The sequence below is a fragment of the Neoarius graeffei genome, chromosome 7, assembly GCF_027579695.1.
Source record: "Neoarius graeffei isolate fNeoGra1 chromosome 7, fNeoGra1.pri, whole genome shotgun sequence".
Taxonomy (NCBI): domain Eukaryota; kingdom Metazoa; phylum Chordata; class Actinopteri; order Siluriformes; family Ariidae; genus Neoarius; species Neoarius graeffei.
The window spans coordinates 73,453,411-73,466,803 of record NC_083575.1 but is presented as its reverse complement, the minus strand read 5'-3'; the positions used below and the strand labels follow the sequence as shown (position 1 = coordinate 73,466,803).

The 13,393-nt window shown below is 40.8% G+C and overlaps 1 protein-coding gene across 1 annotated transcript; it reads left to right on the top strand.

Annotated features, from left to right (window-relative positions):
- The first annotated feature begins 299 nt into the window (after positions 1 to 299).
- On the top strand, positions 300 to 8,749 carry dok1a (docking protein 1a). Its single transcript, XM_060926392.1, has 5 exons — positions 300 to 447; positions 1,548 to 1,847; positions 1,971 to 2,043; positions 5,011 to 5,183; positions 7,326 to 8,749. Exons 1-5 carry the CDS (start codon positions 391 to 393, stop codon positions 8,193 to 8,195), a joined length of 1,473 nt encoding a protein of 490 aa, XP_060782375.1. The 5' UTR covers positions 300 to 390; the 3' UTR covers positions 8,196 to 8,749.
- Positions 8,750 to 13,393: the final 4,644 nt, after the last annotated feature.

Genomic DNA, 13,393 nt, shown 5'->3' with positions numbered 1-13,393 from the left:
ATTAATAAGTCGGCCTTAATACATTCTCGGAAAAAGAATAGGCTTTGAGAAGAGAAGCAAATTAAATCCATGCGTTTTTGGTCACGCAACTGTTATAAATATTCTGTATTGGAGAGGGAGAATGAAACCCCAAAAACATGCATGCAAAAATGACAGTGAAGCATACTGGATGTGCAACAATCAATCAGACATGTTGTGCAATGACATCATTTCAATACGCTTGAGGAGTCAGATATCAGGAATCAGAAGTAGATGAAGTGTTGGGAGGAATAAAAACACTCCTTTTAAAGGCGGGGTCAGTTTCCCCTATTTACACAGCAGTAACAGTCTTCAGGCTGTACTAACTCAAATCTTTTTGGACAGCTCAGACCATTTGGACTTAAACAGGACATGGATACTCATGTAAAACGAGGAGAAGTTTATTTACAACACCAAAAATATTCTGAGGTGAGACATAAAACACTTTCGTGTGAGTTTGGCTTTCTTTATGTTAGTACTTTAATAATCTTTGAAAGTAGTTCTGTGAAACAAATCATATTGTATGTAGGATAGGTTATATAGGCCTATGTATAGGATAACAAATTATATAAGCCTATAATAACTCAGTCCATAAGTTGTACAGAATAACTGGTGAACTATAAACTATTTGTCCTATTTGTAACAGAAAAAAAATTATTCAGATGTTCTATCTGTCTCTCATTAAGTGTCATTATTATTCCAGTTAGGTACTCACGCAAGAAAGCACATGAATAAATCTGCTACATAAAATGATTTCTGGTTCATTTTTCACCTTTGTCTGGACAAGTCTTTGCATTTACAGCCTGTGATAGGAAGTTCAGTGCTGGTATGAACGAGGTCTAGTGGGCTGGGTTCTACATGTCAAGACAGAGCGGACATCTCGGTTTGTTTTGCAATGTAGCACATTTTTTTAGTGACGCAGTTTCATTATGTGATATGCTGAGAACCCAACCCTAAACACACACACCCAATGAAAAGAGCATCTGTTCAACAATTAATCTTCATATGGTCCTGGAGTACCTCCGTCCTTCACATTTTAGTGTTATCTCTGCGCCCATCATTCCTGATACACCAACTAACTAACAGCCCTTCCCAAGTGGAAGTGGGTGTGGTAAAACAAGGAAAACATGAAACCGTGCAGGACAGGGGGTACACAAAGACCAAGGTTGGGAAACTGTGAACTAAGCAAATCATAAATATGGTCACCTCCATAGCTCGTCTTTTTATATCCTTTATGTATATTGTAAATTTTAATTCTTAGTTTTACTTATGTTTTTTTTTTTTCTTTTATTTGACTCCTGTAGCACATACATATCCATTCTGGGAAGATTAAAGTGCATTTTACCTCCTAAAAAGAGAAGCTGTAACTGGTGCAAAATTTTGTGGCGAGAATACTGCCACGAACTCAGAAGAATGAGCATATTACACATATTGTTATGCCAACATGATCAGTACTTCTGTTTTTACTAAAACCAATTTCTGCCTGTCTTTCTCTATGTGCTCCTCACTCCCCTTTGTCCCTTGGTCAGAAGTGGAAGCAATATTGGCTAAACCTTTACCCAAACAGCTGGAATGGTGTGGCTCGACTGGAGCTAACAGAAACAGGTCCAGAACGATCTCCAGTTATTGTCCGGAAGCAGCCAGACCGCAAGATTATAAAGTTAGCTGAATGTATCAGCGTTGTTCGACTCCCCCCACATGCGGAGGCCCTGCCTGGAGACAACATGGCAGCCTTTTGTGTAGATACAGTTGAAAAGAAGCTGGTATTTGCTGTAGACAAAGAGGGATGTGGAGAGTGGGTGGAGAAGATCTGTGAAATTGCCTTTCAGGTGATGAATTGAACATTTTAGTTTAAAAATATGAACTGAAATTTGAGTAAGATGTTTCTTGTTTAAACTGTTTTAATTTAACTCCCATGGTGTCTCTGGTGTCCTGGTTTCTACATTTAACAGAAGAGCAGTAATAATGTGCCACAGCTAGTGCTACAGATGGAAGACAATCAAATCTATGTTTCCAGAGAAGAAGGTTGGTCTGAAGTTTTTAATTCAATTCAAATAAATTTTATAGCACTTTTAAGAATGGACATTCTTACCAAGCAGCTTTGCACAAATATATACAACCCCGATTCCAAAAAAGTTGGGACAAAGTAAAAATTGTAAATAAAAACGGACTGCAATGATGTGGAAGTTTCAAAATTCCATATTTTATTCAGAATAGAACATAGATGACATATCAAATGTTTAAACTGAGAAAATGTGTCATTTAAAGAGAAAAATTAGGTGATTTGAAATTTCATGACAACAACACATCTCAAAAAAGTTGGGACAAGGCCATGTTTACCACTGTGAGACATCCCCTTTTCTCTTTACAACAGTCTGTAAACGTCTGGGGACTGAGGAGACAAGTTGCTCAAGTTTAGGGATAGGAATGTTAACCCATTCTTGTCTAATGTAGGATTCTAGTTGCTCAACTGTCTTAGGTCTTTTTTGTCGTATCTTCCGTTTTATGATGCGCCAAATGTTTTCTATGGGTGAAAGATCTGGACTGCAGGCTGGCCAGTTCGGTACCCAGACCCTTCTTCTACACAGCCATGATGCTGTAATTGATGTAGTATGTGGTTTGGCATTGTCATGTTGGAAAATGCAAGGTCTTCCCTGAAAGAGACGTCATCTGGATGGGAGCATATGTTGCTCTAGAACCTGGATATACCTTTCAGCATTGATGGTGTCTTTCCAGATGTGTAAGCTGACCATGCCACACGCACTAATGCAACCCCATACCATCAGAGATGCAGGCTTCTGAACTGAGCGCTGATAACAACTTGGGTGGTCCTTCTCCTCTTTAGTCTGAATGACACGGCGTCCCTGATTTCCATAAAGAACTTCAAATTTTGATTCGTCTGATCACAGAACAGTTTTCCACTTTGCCACAGTCCATTTTAAATGAGCCTTGGCCCAGAGAAGACATATGCGCTTCTGGATCATGTTTAGATACAGCTTCTTCTTTGAACTATAGAGTTTTAGCTGGCAACGGCTAAAACTGTGTCTCTCAGCACAGTCTCTAAAGCATGGAGGAGATACCAGGAGACCAGCCATTACACAAGGAGAGCTGGACAGGGCTGTAAAGGACATCAACCCAGCAACAGGACCGGTATCTGCTCCTTTATGTTTGGAAGAACAGGAGGAACACTGCCAGAGCCCTACAAAATGACCTCCATCAGGCTACTGGTGTGCATGCTTCTGACAAACTGTCAGAAACAGACTCCATGAGGGTGGCATGAGGGCCCGACATCCTCTAATGGGACCTGTGCTCACAGCCCAGTACTGTGCCGCTCAATTGGCATTCACCAGAGAACACCAGAATTGCTAGCTCTGCCACTGGTGCCCTGTTCTCTTCACAGATGAGAGCAGGTGAGCAGGTTCACACTGAGCACATGTGAAAGGCACGAAAGAGTCTGGAGATGCCATGGTGAACATTATGCTGCCTGTGGTATCATCCAGCATGAACGGTTTGGCAGTGGGTCAATGATGGTCTGGGGAGGCATATCTTTGGAGAGTTACACAGACCTCCATGTCATAGGCAGTGGTACCCTGACTGCTGTTAGGTACTGGGATGAAATCCTCAGAGCGATTGTCAGACCTTGTGCTGGTGCAGTGGGCCCCGAGTTCCTCCTGGTGCAGGACAATGCCTGGCCTCATGTGACCAGAGTGTGCAGGTAGTTCCTGGATGATGAAGGCATTGATGCCATTGATTGGCCTTTCACGTTCCCCTGACCTAAATCCAATTGAGCACCTATGAGATGTTATGTATTGGCGCAACCAACGCTGCCAAGTACCGCCACAGACTGTGCAGGAGGAGCTCACTGATGCCCTGATTCAGGTCAGAATGGAGACCCCATCCACCGACACCATCCACCGACTCATTGGAGGCATGCCCAGATATTGTCGGGAGTGCATACAGGCAGGTGGGGGCCATACATGCTACTGAGTCACATTATGAGTTGCCGTCATGAAATCCATGCAAGTTGGATCATCCTGTGATTTCAATTTTTTACTTTGATTTTTGGTGTGATTTTGAATCCAGCCCTTAATGGGTTCATGATTTTGGGTTCCAGTGTGGAATTTGCATGTTCTCCACATGTCTGTGTGGGTTTCCTCTGGGTGCTCTGGTTTCCCACAAAGACATGCAGGTTAGACTAATGGGTGGCTCTAAATTAACCGTAGGTGTGAGTGTGAATGGTTGGTTGTCTGTGTCAGCCCTATGATGATCTGGTGACTTGTCCAGGGTGTACCCCGCCTTTCGCCTGTAGTCAGCTGGGATAGGCTCCAGCTTGCCTAAAGCAGCTAGAGATAATGAGATGAGATAAGAGATGTTACTCAGGTCCAGGATGTTTTTCATATGAAAAATATGAGTTTTTCAATGCGACAAGATAAACTTCACATCTTCAAACCAACGTGTAATTTTCTTTTTATTATACTGGCACATTGACAAGCAAAAACTATGCAAGTTAATCAAAACAATTAATCAATGTCCTCACTCGTGAGGATTTTTGAAAATATGTTACTCAATATCGCAGATATAGTTCATGTGAAAAATATGAATGGCATATTTCCCAGTAAAATACTTATGTCTATGTTTTACTCACAGGACTTGACATTTACAACGTGAGTGGTGTTGCTGCTGACCACCTCTGAGTAGTTACAATGAAATAATTTCAATTATTCAGAGGTAGCCAGTAATAAGTCAAATTTACAGTTCTGTAAAATGTACAGTCTGCCTTTAATTTCTTTAATAATTAGTCTGCTAGATTGAGGAGCTCACTGAAATTCTTGCATATATTGTTTTGCTTTAGGCTCAGAATCAAACCAAACTGTAACCGAACAATCAACTTTTTTTTCTAACTCATTGCATCATGAATCAGTAAATGTTACAACACTATCTGAAATTACTCTTTTGACTGCCTGCTGAACGTGAATGTGCCTCTCTCCTCAGTGTTTGAGTTTCCAGTAACTGTACAACAGTCCAAGGCGTCAGTGCGCTGCAACCTGCAGGGAGCATATTGGTTGCAGGTTGGTGAAGACATGCTCATGCTCAAGGACACTGACAGCAAACAGAGCGTTGTGGAATGGCCCTACAAACTATTGCGCCGCTATGGAAGAGACAAGGTCAGTAAGAAGCAAGTGGACTTGTTTTTTTTTCAATTGTTAAAATTAAAATACCTGTCATGAATGACTACGCAGGAAAGTTCCAGTAAAAATGATTGAGTATGTAATTGCAGTGCTTTTCCCCCTCCATACCTATTTTTGTTGTTTAGTGATCAAATAAATAAATTATCAAATAAATGAAAAAAGCAACCACTTGCAAAAATGATCATCCCACATCATAGCAATGACTCACTATGGCCAAATGTCAATATTGCAAAATGGAAATAATGTTCCTTACTAATGTTACAACCCCATTTCCAGAAAAGATGGGATATTTTACAAAATGCAATAAAAACAAAAATATGTGATTTGTTAAGCCATCCATCCATCCATTATCTGTAGCCGCTTATCCTGTTCTACAGGGTCACAGGCAAGCTGGAGCCTATCCCAGCTGACTACCGGTATGAGCGAGAGGTGGGGTACACCCTGGACAAGTCGCCAGGTCATCACAGGGCTGATTGTTAAGTCATGTGAACCTTTATTTAACTGACAAAAGTACAAAGAAAATATTTTCAATAGTTTCACTGACCAACTTAATTGTATTTTGTAAATATAAATGAAGTTAGAATTTGATGCCTGCAACACACTCCAAAAAAAGTTGGGACAGAGGCAAAAGAAGACTGAAAAGTTCATAGGATATTCAAGTAACACCATTTTAGAAGATTCCACAATAAGCAGGTTTATTGGTAACATGACTGGGTATAAAAGCAGCAGCACCAAAGGCTCAGTCTTTGCAAGCAAAGATGAGTTGTGGCTCACAATTTTGTGCCAAATTTTGTGAGAGAATTGTTAGACAATTCAAAAAGAATATTTCTCACTGCAAGATTTTAGGTCTTTCATAATCTACAGTACATAATACTGTGAAAAGATTCAGGGAATTCAGAGACATCTCAGTGTGTAAAGGGCAAAGTTGGAAACCACTGTTGAATGTGCGTGACCTTCAAGCCCTCAGGCGGCACTGCTTGAGAAACCATCATGCTAATGTGACAAATATTGCCACATGAGCTCGGAAGTACTTCGGAAAAATGTTGTTACTTAACACAATCTGCTGCTGCATCCAGAAATGCAACATTTACGCAAGGAGTAAGCCGTTCATCAATTCTATGCAGAAACAATGCTGATTTCCCTGGGCCTGAACTCATCTCAGATGGACTGAAAGACAGCGGAAACATGTGCTGTGGTCAGAGGAGTCACATTTCAGTTTGTTTTTGGGAAAACCAGACGTTGAGTTCTCTGTGCCAAAGGTGAACACAAGCATCCAGTTTGTTATCAGAGAAAGGTGCAAAAGACAGCATCTGTGATGGTATTGGGGGGGCAGGCACCAGTACCCACGGCATGGGCGAGCTGCATGTGTGTGAAGGTACCATTGATATATTGGGGCATATATTGGGATTTTAGAGAGACATATTCATCAAGGCAACATATCTTCCCAGGAAGTCCATGCTTATTTGAGCAGGACAATGCCAGGTCTCATTCTGCACGGGCTACAATAGCATGGCTTCATAGACACGGAGTGCATGTGTTTGACTGGCCTGCTGCCAACCCAGCTCTGTCTCCTATTAAGAATGTATGGTGCATCATGAAGAGGAGAATCGGACAACAGCGACCACAGACTTTTGAGCAGCTAAAGTCTTGTATCAAGCAAGGATGGACAAAAATTCCAATTGCAAAACTGCAAAAATTAGTATCATCAGTTCCCATACGATTAAAAAGTGTTATTAAAGGAAAGGTGTCCCAACTTTTTTTGAGTGTGTTCCAGGCATCAAATTCTAACTTTGTTTATATTTACAAAATATGATCAAGTTGGTCAGTCAAACTATTGAAAATCTTTTCTTTGTACTTTTGTCAGTTAAATAAAGGTTCATATGAATTAACAAATCACATATTTGTTTTTATTGCATTTTGGAAAATATCTCAACTTTTCTGAAAATAGGGTTGTACGTATATTATGTACTGCATTATGTCTATAGTATGGATTCTATATAAAAAATACTGAAGGTGAATAACAAATTATCATCAGAGATTAGTTTACAATGTTTATTTTTCTATCACAACAAAGCCCTATACATTGATTTTGTTCTCACTTTCTATGCCAAATTTCAGATAATGTTCTCGATTGAGGCAGGCAGACGTTGTGATTCTGGTCCTGGCACCTTTATATTTGAGACCAAGCAAAGTGATGAGATTCTCCGTCTCATGGACCTGGCCATCCAGCAGCAGAAGAACCTGGCTGTCACTGGAGGTAGCTCTGCTGTTGTCTCCCCTTGCTCTTCATTGTCTAAACGACCATGCAGTGGCAGCTTGCTGGACAATCACATCAACACCAGCTTTAGTTCTGTATGTCCAGTAGGCTCAGCTGAATCAGAATGTATCAAACTTGTTACTGGTTCTTCCCAAACAACACAGAGGCATCCTGGTGAATCCATTTCCTTGCATGAAACTGTGTATTCAGATCCTATTGATGTTGTTGGGTTAGACGAGTGTACGCACACACAACCAGTCGGATCGCAAATGACTGTGAAAAACAGTAGTTCTGGTCATTGCTATAATGAGGACTTAGAACCAGTGTATATGGATCCTACTGATGTTATACAGCCTACATTTAATCCCCCAAAATATTCCTCTGCTAATCTTGCTAAATCAACAGAAATGCTTCATTATGATAGTCAGCCAGAACCAGTGTATTCTGAGATACCTCATTTCAAACCATACCCAGCACAGAAACAGGGAAGCATTGTTCAGAATGAGGAAGAACCTATCTACAGTTTACCCATGGTCCAGGCACTTAACAAAACACAGGATGACATTCACACCAGTGCTACAAAGGACAGTAAACAGAACACACAAAGCAGCATGACAGAGGAAGTCATCTACAGTCAAGTCAACAAACCAAAGAAATCCACAAAGCCTCAAGACAAGCACACCATATACAAAGCACAAGAGATTATGTCTGAAGACCTTGGACTGATTTAAAGGAGCAATGGCATGTCTACTGAGTTTAAAAGCCATTCGTAAAGGTCATATTATAATCATAGAAGCAAAAAATGTTTCTACTTGGAATATTTTATCATAGTGAATCCTCTATTGTAGGGTTCTACATAGAAACTTTCTGGGTTCCCCAGAGAGATAACAATGGTTATAGATTTTTTTTTCTAAGAGTGTAGTTTATAGAATTTTTTTCATTTACTCGTCATCATCATCATCATCACACACACACACACACACACACACACACACACAATAAATAAATCAAACACAGAGAACAATACAAAAAATGATGTCAAAATGGTTTATTTATTATTAATATTATAATGAATATTATAATGTTTGCTGCTTTTTTTATTACCATAGTCATTAATATCCGGGCGGCACGGTGGTGTAGTGGTTAGCGCTGTCGCCTCACAGCAAGAAGGTCCTGGGTTCGAGCCCCGGGGCAGGTTAGGTTAACTGGTGACTCTAAATTGACCGTAGGTGTGAATGTGAGTGTGAATGGTTGTCTGTGTCTATGTGTCAGCCCTGTGATGACCTGGCGACTTGTCCAGGGTGTACCCCGCCTTTCGCCCGTAGTCAGCTGGGATAGGCTCCAGCTTGCCTGCGACCCTGTAGAAGGATAAAGCGGCTAGAGATAATGAGATGAGATGAGATTAATATCCATAAAACAGTTTAAAACAAGAGCAGAAAATGTGAATGCATCTATAATTTCTGTGTCTACAATTAAATTGAACAAATCTTAGGCATGCATGGCTTTAATTAAGACCACTCCAATCTGTACTATTTAAACTCGTCAGGGTAGATGAAGAAACACTGTCTGGTGCGTTATTAATTCCTAACTCATATATCTGAGTATGTGATGATGTATTTGCTGTCTTATGGGGGAAAAAGTGAGAAACAAAATATAGCTGATGAAACCAATTACATAGTGTTGATCAGTCCTCAAGGGAAAGGACTGTTTTTTTCTCTTTGTTATTCTGTTTCCAAAATGATTCAGACATATTTTCCATCAGAGCAGCCTGTTGAGTCTAGAGGTTTACATAACCATGAAAGTGTATATACCATAGGGCTTAAAGCATTTTTCTGTATTGAATTTGTCAAGTTGAAACAATCAAAAAGACATGAGTAAAAAAGTCCTTCAGTGCTATAGTGCTATTACATTGCACTAATACCCTAAAATAAAGCATTAAAAAATTTCTGTACAAAAGTTTCAAAGCCACAGCTAAAGTAAATATGTTAACAAACAAAAAGCTTTTTTTTTCTAAACTTGGCATCTGACTCTAATGTCTTGCTATGTCTCCTTCACATGTCCCCATGTCTCCAGGGACTGTATCTCACTGAAGAACTGCTGAATATTCAATAGCAAAATCCCATTGTGAAAATCTACAGGTTAGGATAATTACTGTATTGTGAACAATCCCAAAATTAGATATCAAGAAACTGTTATTTTTGTTTATTATCATTTGTGTATGTAGTTACTTTATATGTCCAAAAGTCTCACACTCGTATGTGGTTCTTCCCCAAGCTGTTGCCACAAAGTTGGAAACACACAATTGTATAGGATGTCTTTGTATGCTGTAGTATTACAATTTTCCTGAAACTAAGAGGTCCAGACCTATCCAGCATGACAATACCCCTGTGCACAAAGCGAGCTCCATGAAGACACCATTTGCCAAAGTCGGATGGAAAGAACTTGAGTGGCCTGCACAGAGCTCTGACCTCAACTCCACGGAGCATCTTTGGGATGAAGGGTGTAATCTCACTAATGCTCTTGTGGCTGTATGAACAAATACCCACAACCGCATCCCAAAATCTAGTGGAAAGCTTACCCAGTTGACTGGAGGTTATTATAGGAGGATATTACACAGTGGCGTGAAGATATGAAGTTTATCTTCAAGTGATGAACATATTTCACGAGTAAGCAAAGTGAACAAGTGAAATGTTTTTCAGCACAAGAAGATAAACGTCATATCTACGTGCCACCATGTAATATTCTTTTTATTATATAGACACAGCCACAAAAAATATGCAAGTTAATCAAAAGAATTTAAATTTTGAACCAGTTCACCATTTTGACAACACATGTCTCATCAGAGGGAAAACATTAGAAGTGATGTCGTTGATATCCTCATGAGTGAAGATATCAGGAATTATTATACATACAGGACACTTTTTCCATGGAATAAAAACATATATTCTATTCCCTTCTAGCGGGTTTCATTCATTTGGTCCGATAGCATGCAATATCATTAGCATATCACTTATCCTATATGTATTATGCCACTCTACCCAATGGAGAATGAGCATGCAATATTGTTACAATATTACACATTGTCAAAAGAACATAACGTCACACGTCAGAGATGTAAAACTTCCATGCTAGCGAGCGACAGCTTGTAAACAAACATGGCCGCCAGGTTTGCTTCGTTAAATATGGAAGATTTTGAGAGAATTTTGGCTGCCCGGTCGCTCCATTGTGTGTAGCTGTCGATGTTGATTTTAAAAGTAACTAAGTAAATTACACAGAGAAAATAATAATAATATTTGGCTTGACTGTGCTAGTGTTGGCCTTTGCTAACACTACACGGGCTGGAAGATAACTGGACTACTGCGCCAACAGCACCAAATCACAGGTAAACTAGTGTTGACCTTTGCTAACGCTACTGCTCAATGCTACACTGGCTGGAAGGTAGCTGGACTTTGAAAAAATTGTGTAATGCTATTAAAAAAACTAATTTGGTTAATTGGCAACAGGTCAGTAAACATGATTGGGTATAAAAAAATAGCATTTCAGAGAGGCTGAGTCTCTCAGAAGTAAAGATGGGGAGGGGTTCACCGCTCTGTGAAAGACTGCGTGGCCAAACAGTGCAACAATTTAAGAATAACATTCCTCAATGTAAAATTGATCATATCACCTATGCTACATAATATAATTAAACACTTCAGAGAATGTAGAGAAATCTCTGTATGCAAGAAACAAGGCTGAAAACTGACATCGGATGGCTGTGATCTTCAGGCCCTCAGGTGACAATGCATTAAAAGTAGACACGTGTCTGAAGTGGAAATCATTGTATGGGCTCAGGAACACTTCAGAAAACCATCGTCTGTGAAAACAGTTCATTACTGCATCCACAAATGCAAGTTAAAACCAAATATAAACAATATCCAGAAACACCACCACCTTCTCTGGGCCCGAGCTCTTTTACGATGGACTGAGGTGAAGTGGAAAATTGTCCCGAGGTCTGACGAATCAAAAGTAGAAATTATTTTTAGAAATCATGGACACCACGTCCTCCAGGCTAAAGAGGAGAGGGACCATCCGGCTTGTTGTCAGTGCACAGTTCAAAAGCCAGCATCTGTGATGGTATGATGGTGCATTAGTGCACATGACATAGGTAGCTTGCACATCTGGGAAGGCATCATTAATGCTGAATGATATATACACGGGGCGGCACGGTGGTGTAGTGGTTAGCGCTGTCGCCTCACAGCAAGAAGGTCCTGGGTTCGAGCCCCGTGGCCGGCGAGGGCCTTTCTGTGCAGAGTTTGCATGTTCTCCCCGTGTCCGCGTGGGTTTCCTCCGGGTGCTCCGGTTTCCCCCACAGTCCAAAGACATGCAGGTTAGGTTAACTGGTGACTCTAAATTGACCGTAGGTGTGAATGTGAGTGTGAATGGTTGTCTGTGTCTATGTGTCAGCCCTGTGATGACCTGGTGACTTGTCCAGGGTGTACCCTGCCTTTCACCCGTAGTCAGCTGGGATAGGCTCCAGCTTGCCTGTGACCCTGTAGAACAGGATAAAGCGGCTAGAGAGAGAGATAATGAGATGATATATACACGTTTCAGAGCAATATGCTGCCATCCAGACAAAATCTTTTTCAGGGAAAGCCTTCCTTCTTTCAGCAAGACAACGCCAAACCACTTTCTGCACATATTAAAACTGCATGGCTCCATAGTGAAAGAATCCGGGTGCTAACTGGCCTGTCTGCAGTCTGTTATGTTCTTATGGTTAAGAATAAAACCATTCAGAGTCCAACTTATAGGTGAACACTGTGTATGTGACTTTTACTGTCTCTCGTACTCCAACACTGACATGAGAACTCAGCCTTACATATCAATCCCTAATACAGCCGCTAGGGTCAACCAATCGATAAATGATCTACTGATCATTCCTGCAATATACTACATCCCCCCTTTTTAAGCATGAGAGTCATCTTTGACTTAATAACTAAACCTGAAATGACACCTGTTATAGACAGTTAAATTATCTCTTTACATTGCTCAAAACATGAACTTTTAAACAAATTATATAATTTTAATCTTGCCTTTTTTTTCTCCCTGTCATTCTGTTGATTATCAAAACAAATAAGTCAAACATGACTCATAAAACTCACACACATATAGGCTACACCCAGAGCCTGAACTTGACTCATCAGTGGGCTAAATCTAAGCATTAGCTCAACTCAAAGTCTCTGAACTTTATAGGAAGCTTTAAGTGTCTCCCACTTCTGGTGCTGCAGATGGGAGTAGCTGGAGTGGGACTGTTGTCTTCACAGGCGGGTGTACTCTGGTCTTGCATGGCCGGTGACCCGGAATCCTCTTTTTGTGAATTCACTGGTTACTCCAGCAGCTCAGCATCATCTTCTCTCTGCAGACTGGGGTGGATTCTCCTCAGATGACGTCTGTTTCTCCTGAAAGTGACACCACTGGGAGTTTGTACATCATATGCATGTGGTTCCACTCTTTTGCTTAAGACTGTAGCTGGTTCCCATCTACACCATGTCACCATGTGAACAATGGTACCAGGAGCGAACTCGGGCAACGGTTTTGAGTTGTAGTTATAATAGTGCTCTTGTCTGGTTTGTAGATGTTTTAGCCTGGAGTGAAATCCATCTGGAATAGCTGGTTGTAGCACAGCTGTGGAGCTCGGCAAGGTGCTTCGTAGTACTCTTCCCATCAGAACTTGTGCTGGTGAAAACTCTGTGCCAGTCACTGGGGTGTTTCTCAGTGATAAGAGAGCTAGGTGTGGGTCTGTACCTGTCTGTGTTGCCTTCTTAAGTGCGTGCTTTACTGTCTTCACCATCCTCTCTGCAAGGCCATTTGATTGGGGATATCCAGGACTAGAGTAGATAAGCTTTATGCCCCATGAAACTGCAAACTCTCTCATTTCACAGCTCGCAAAAGG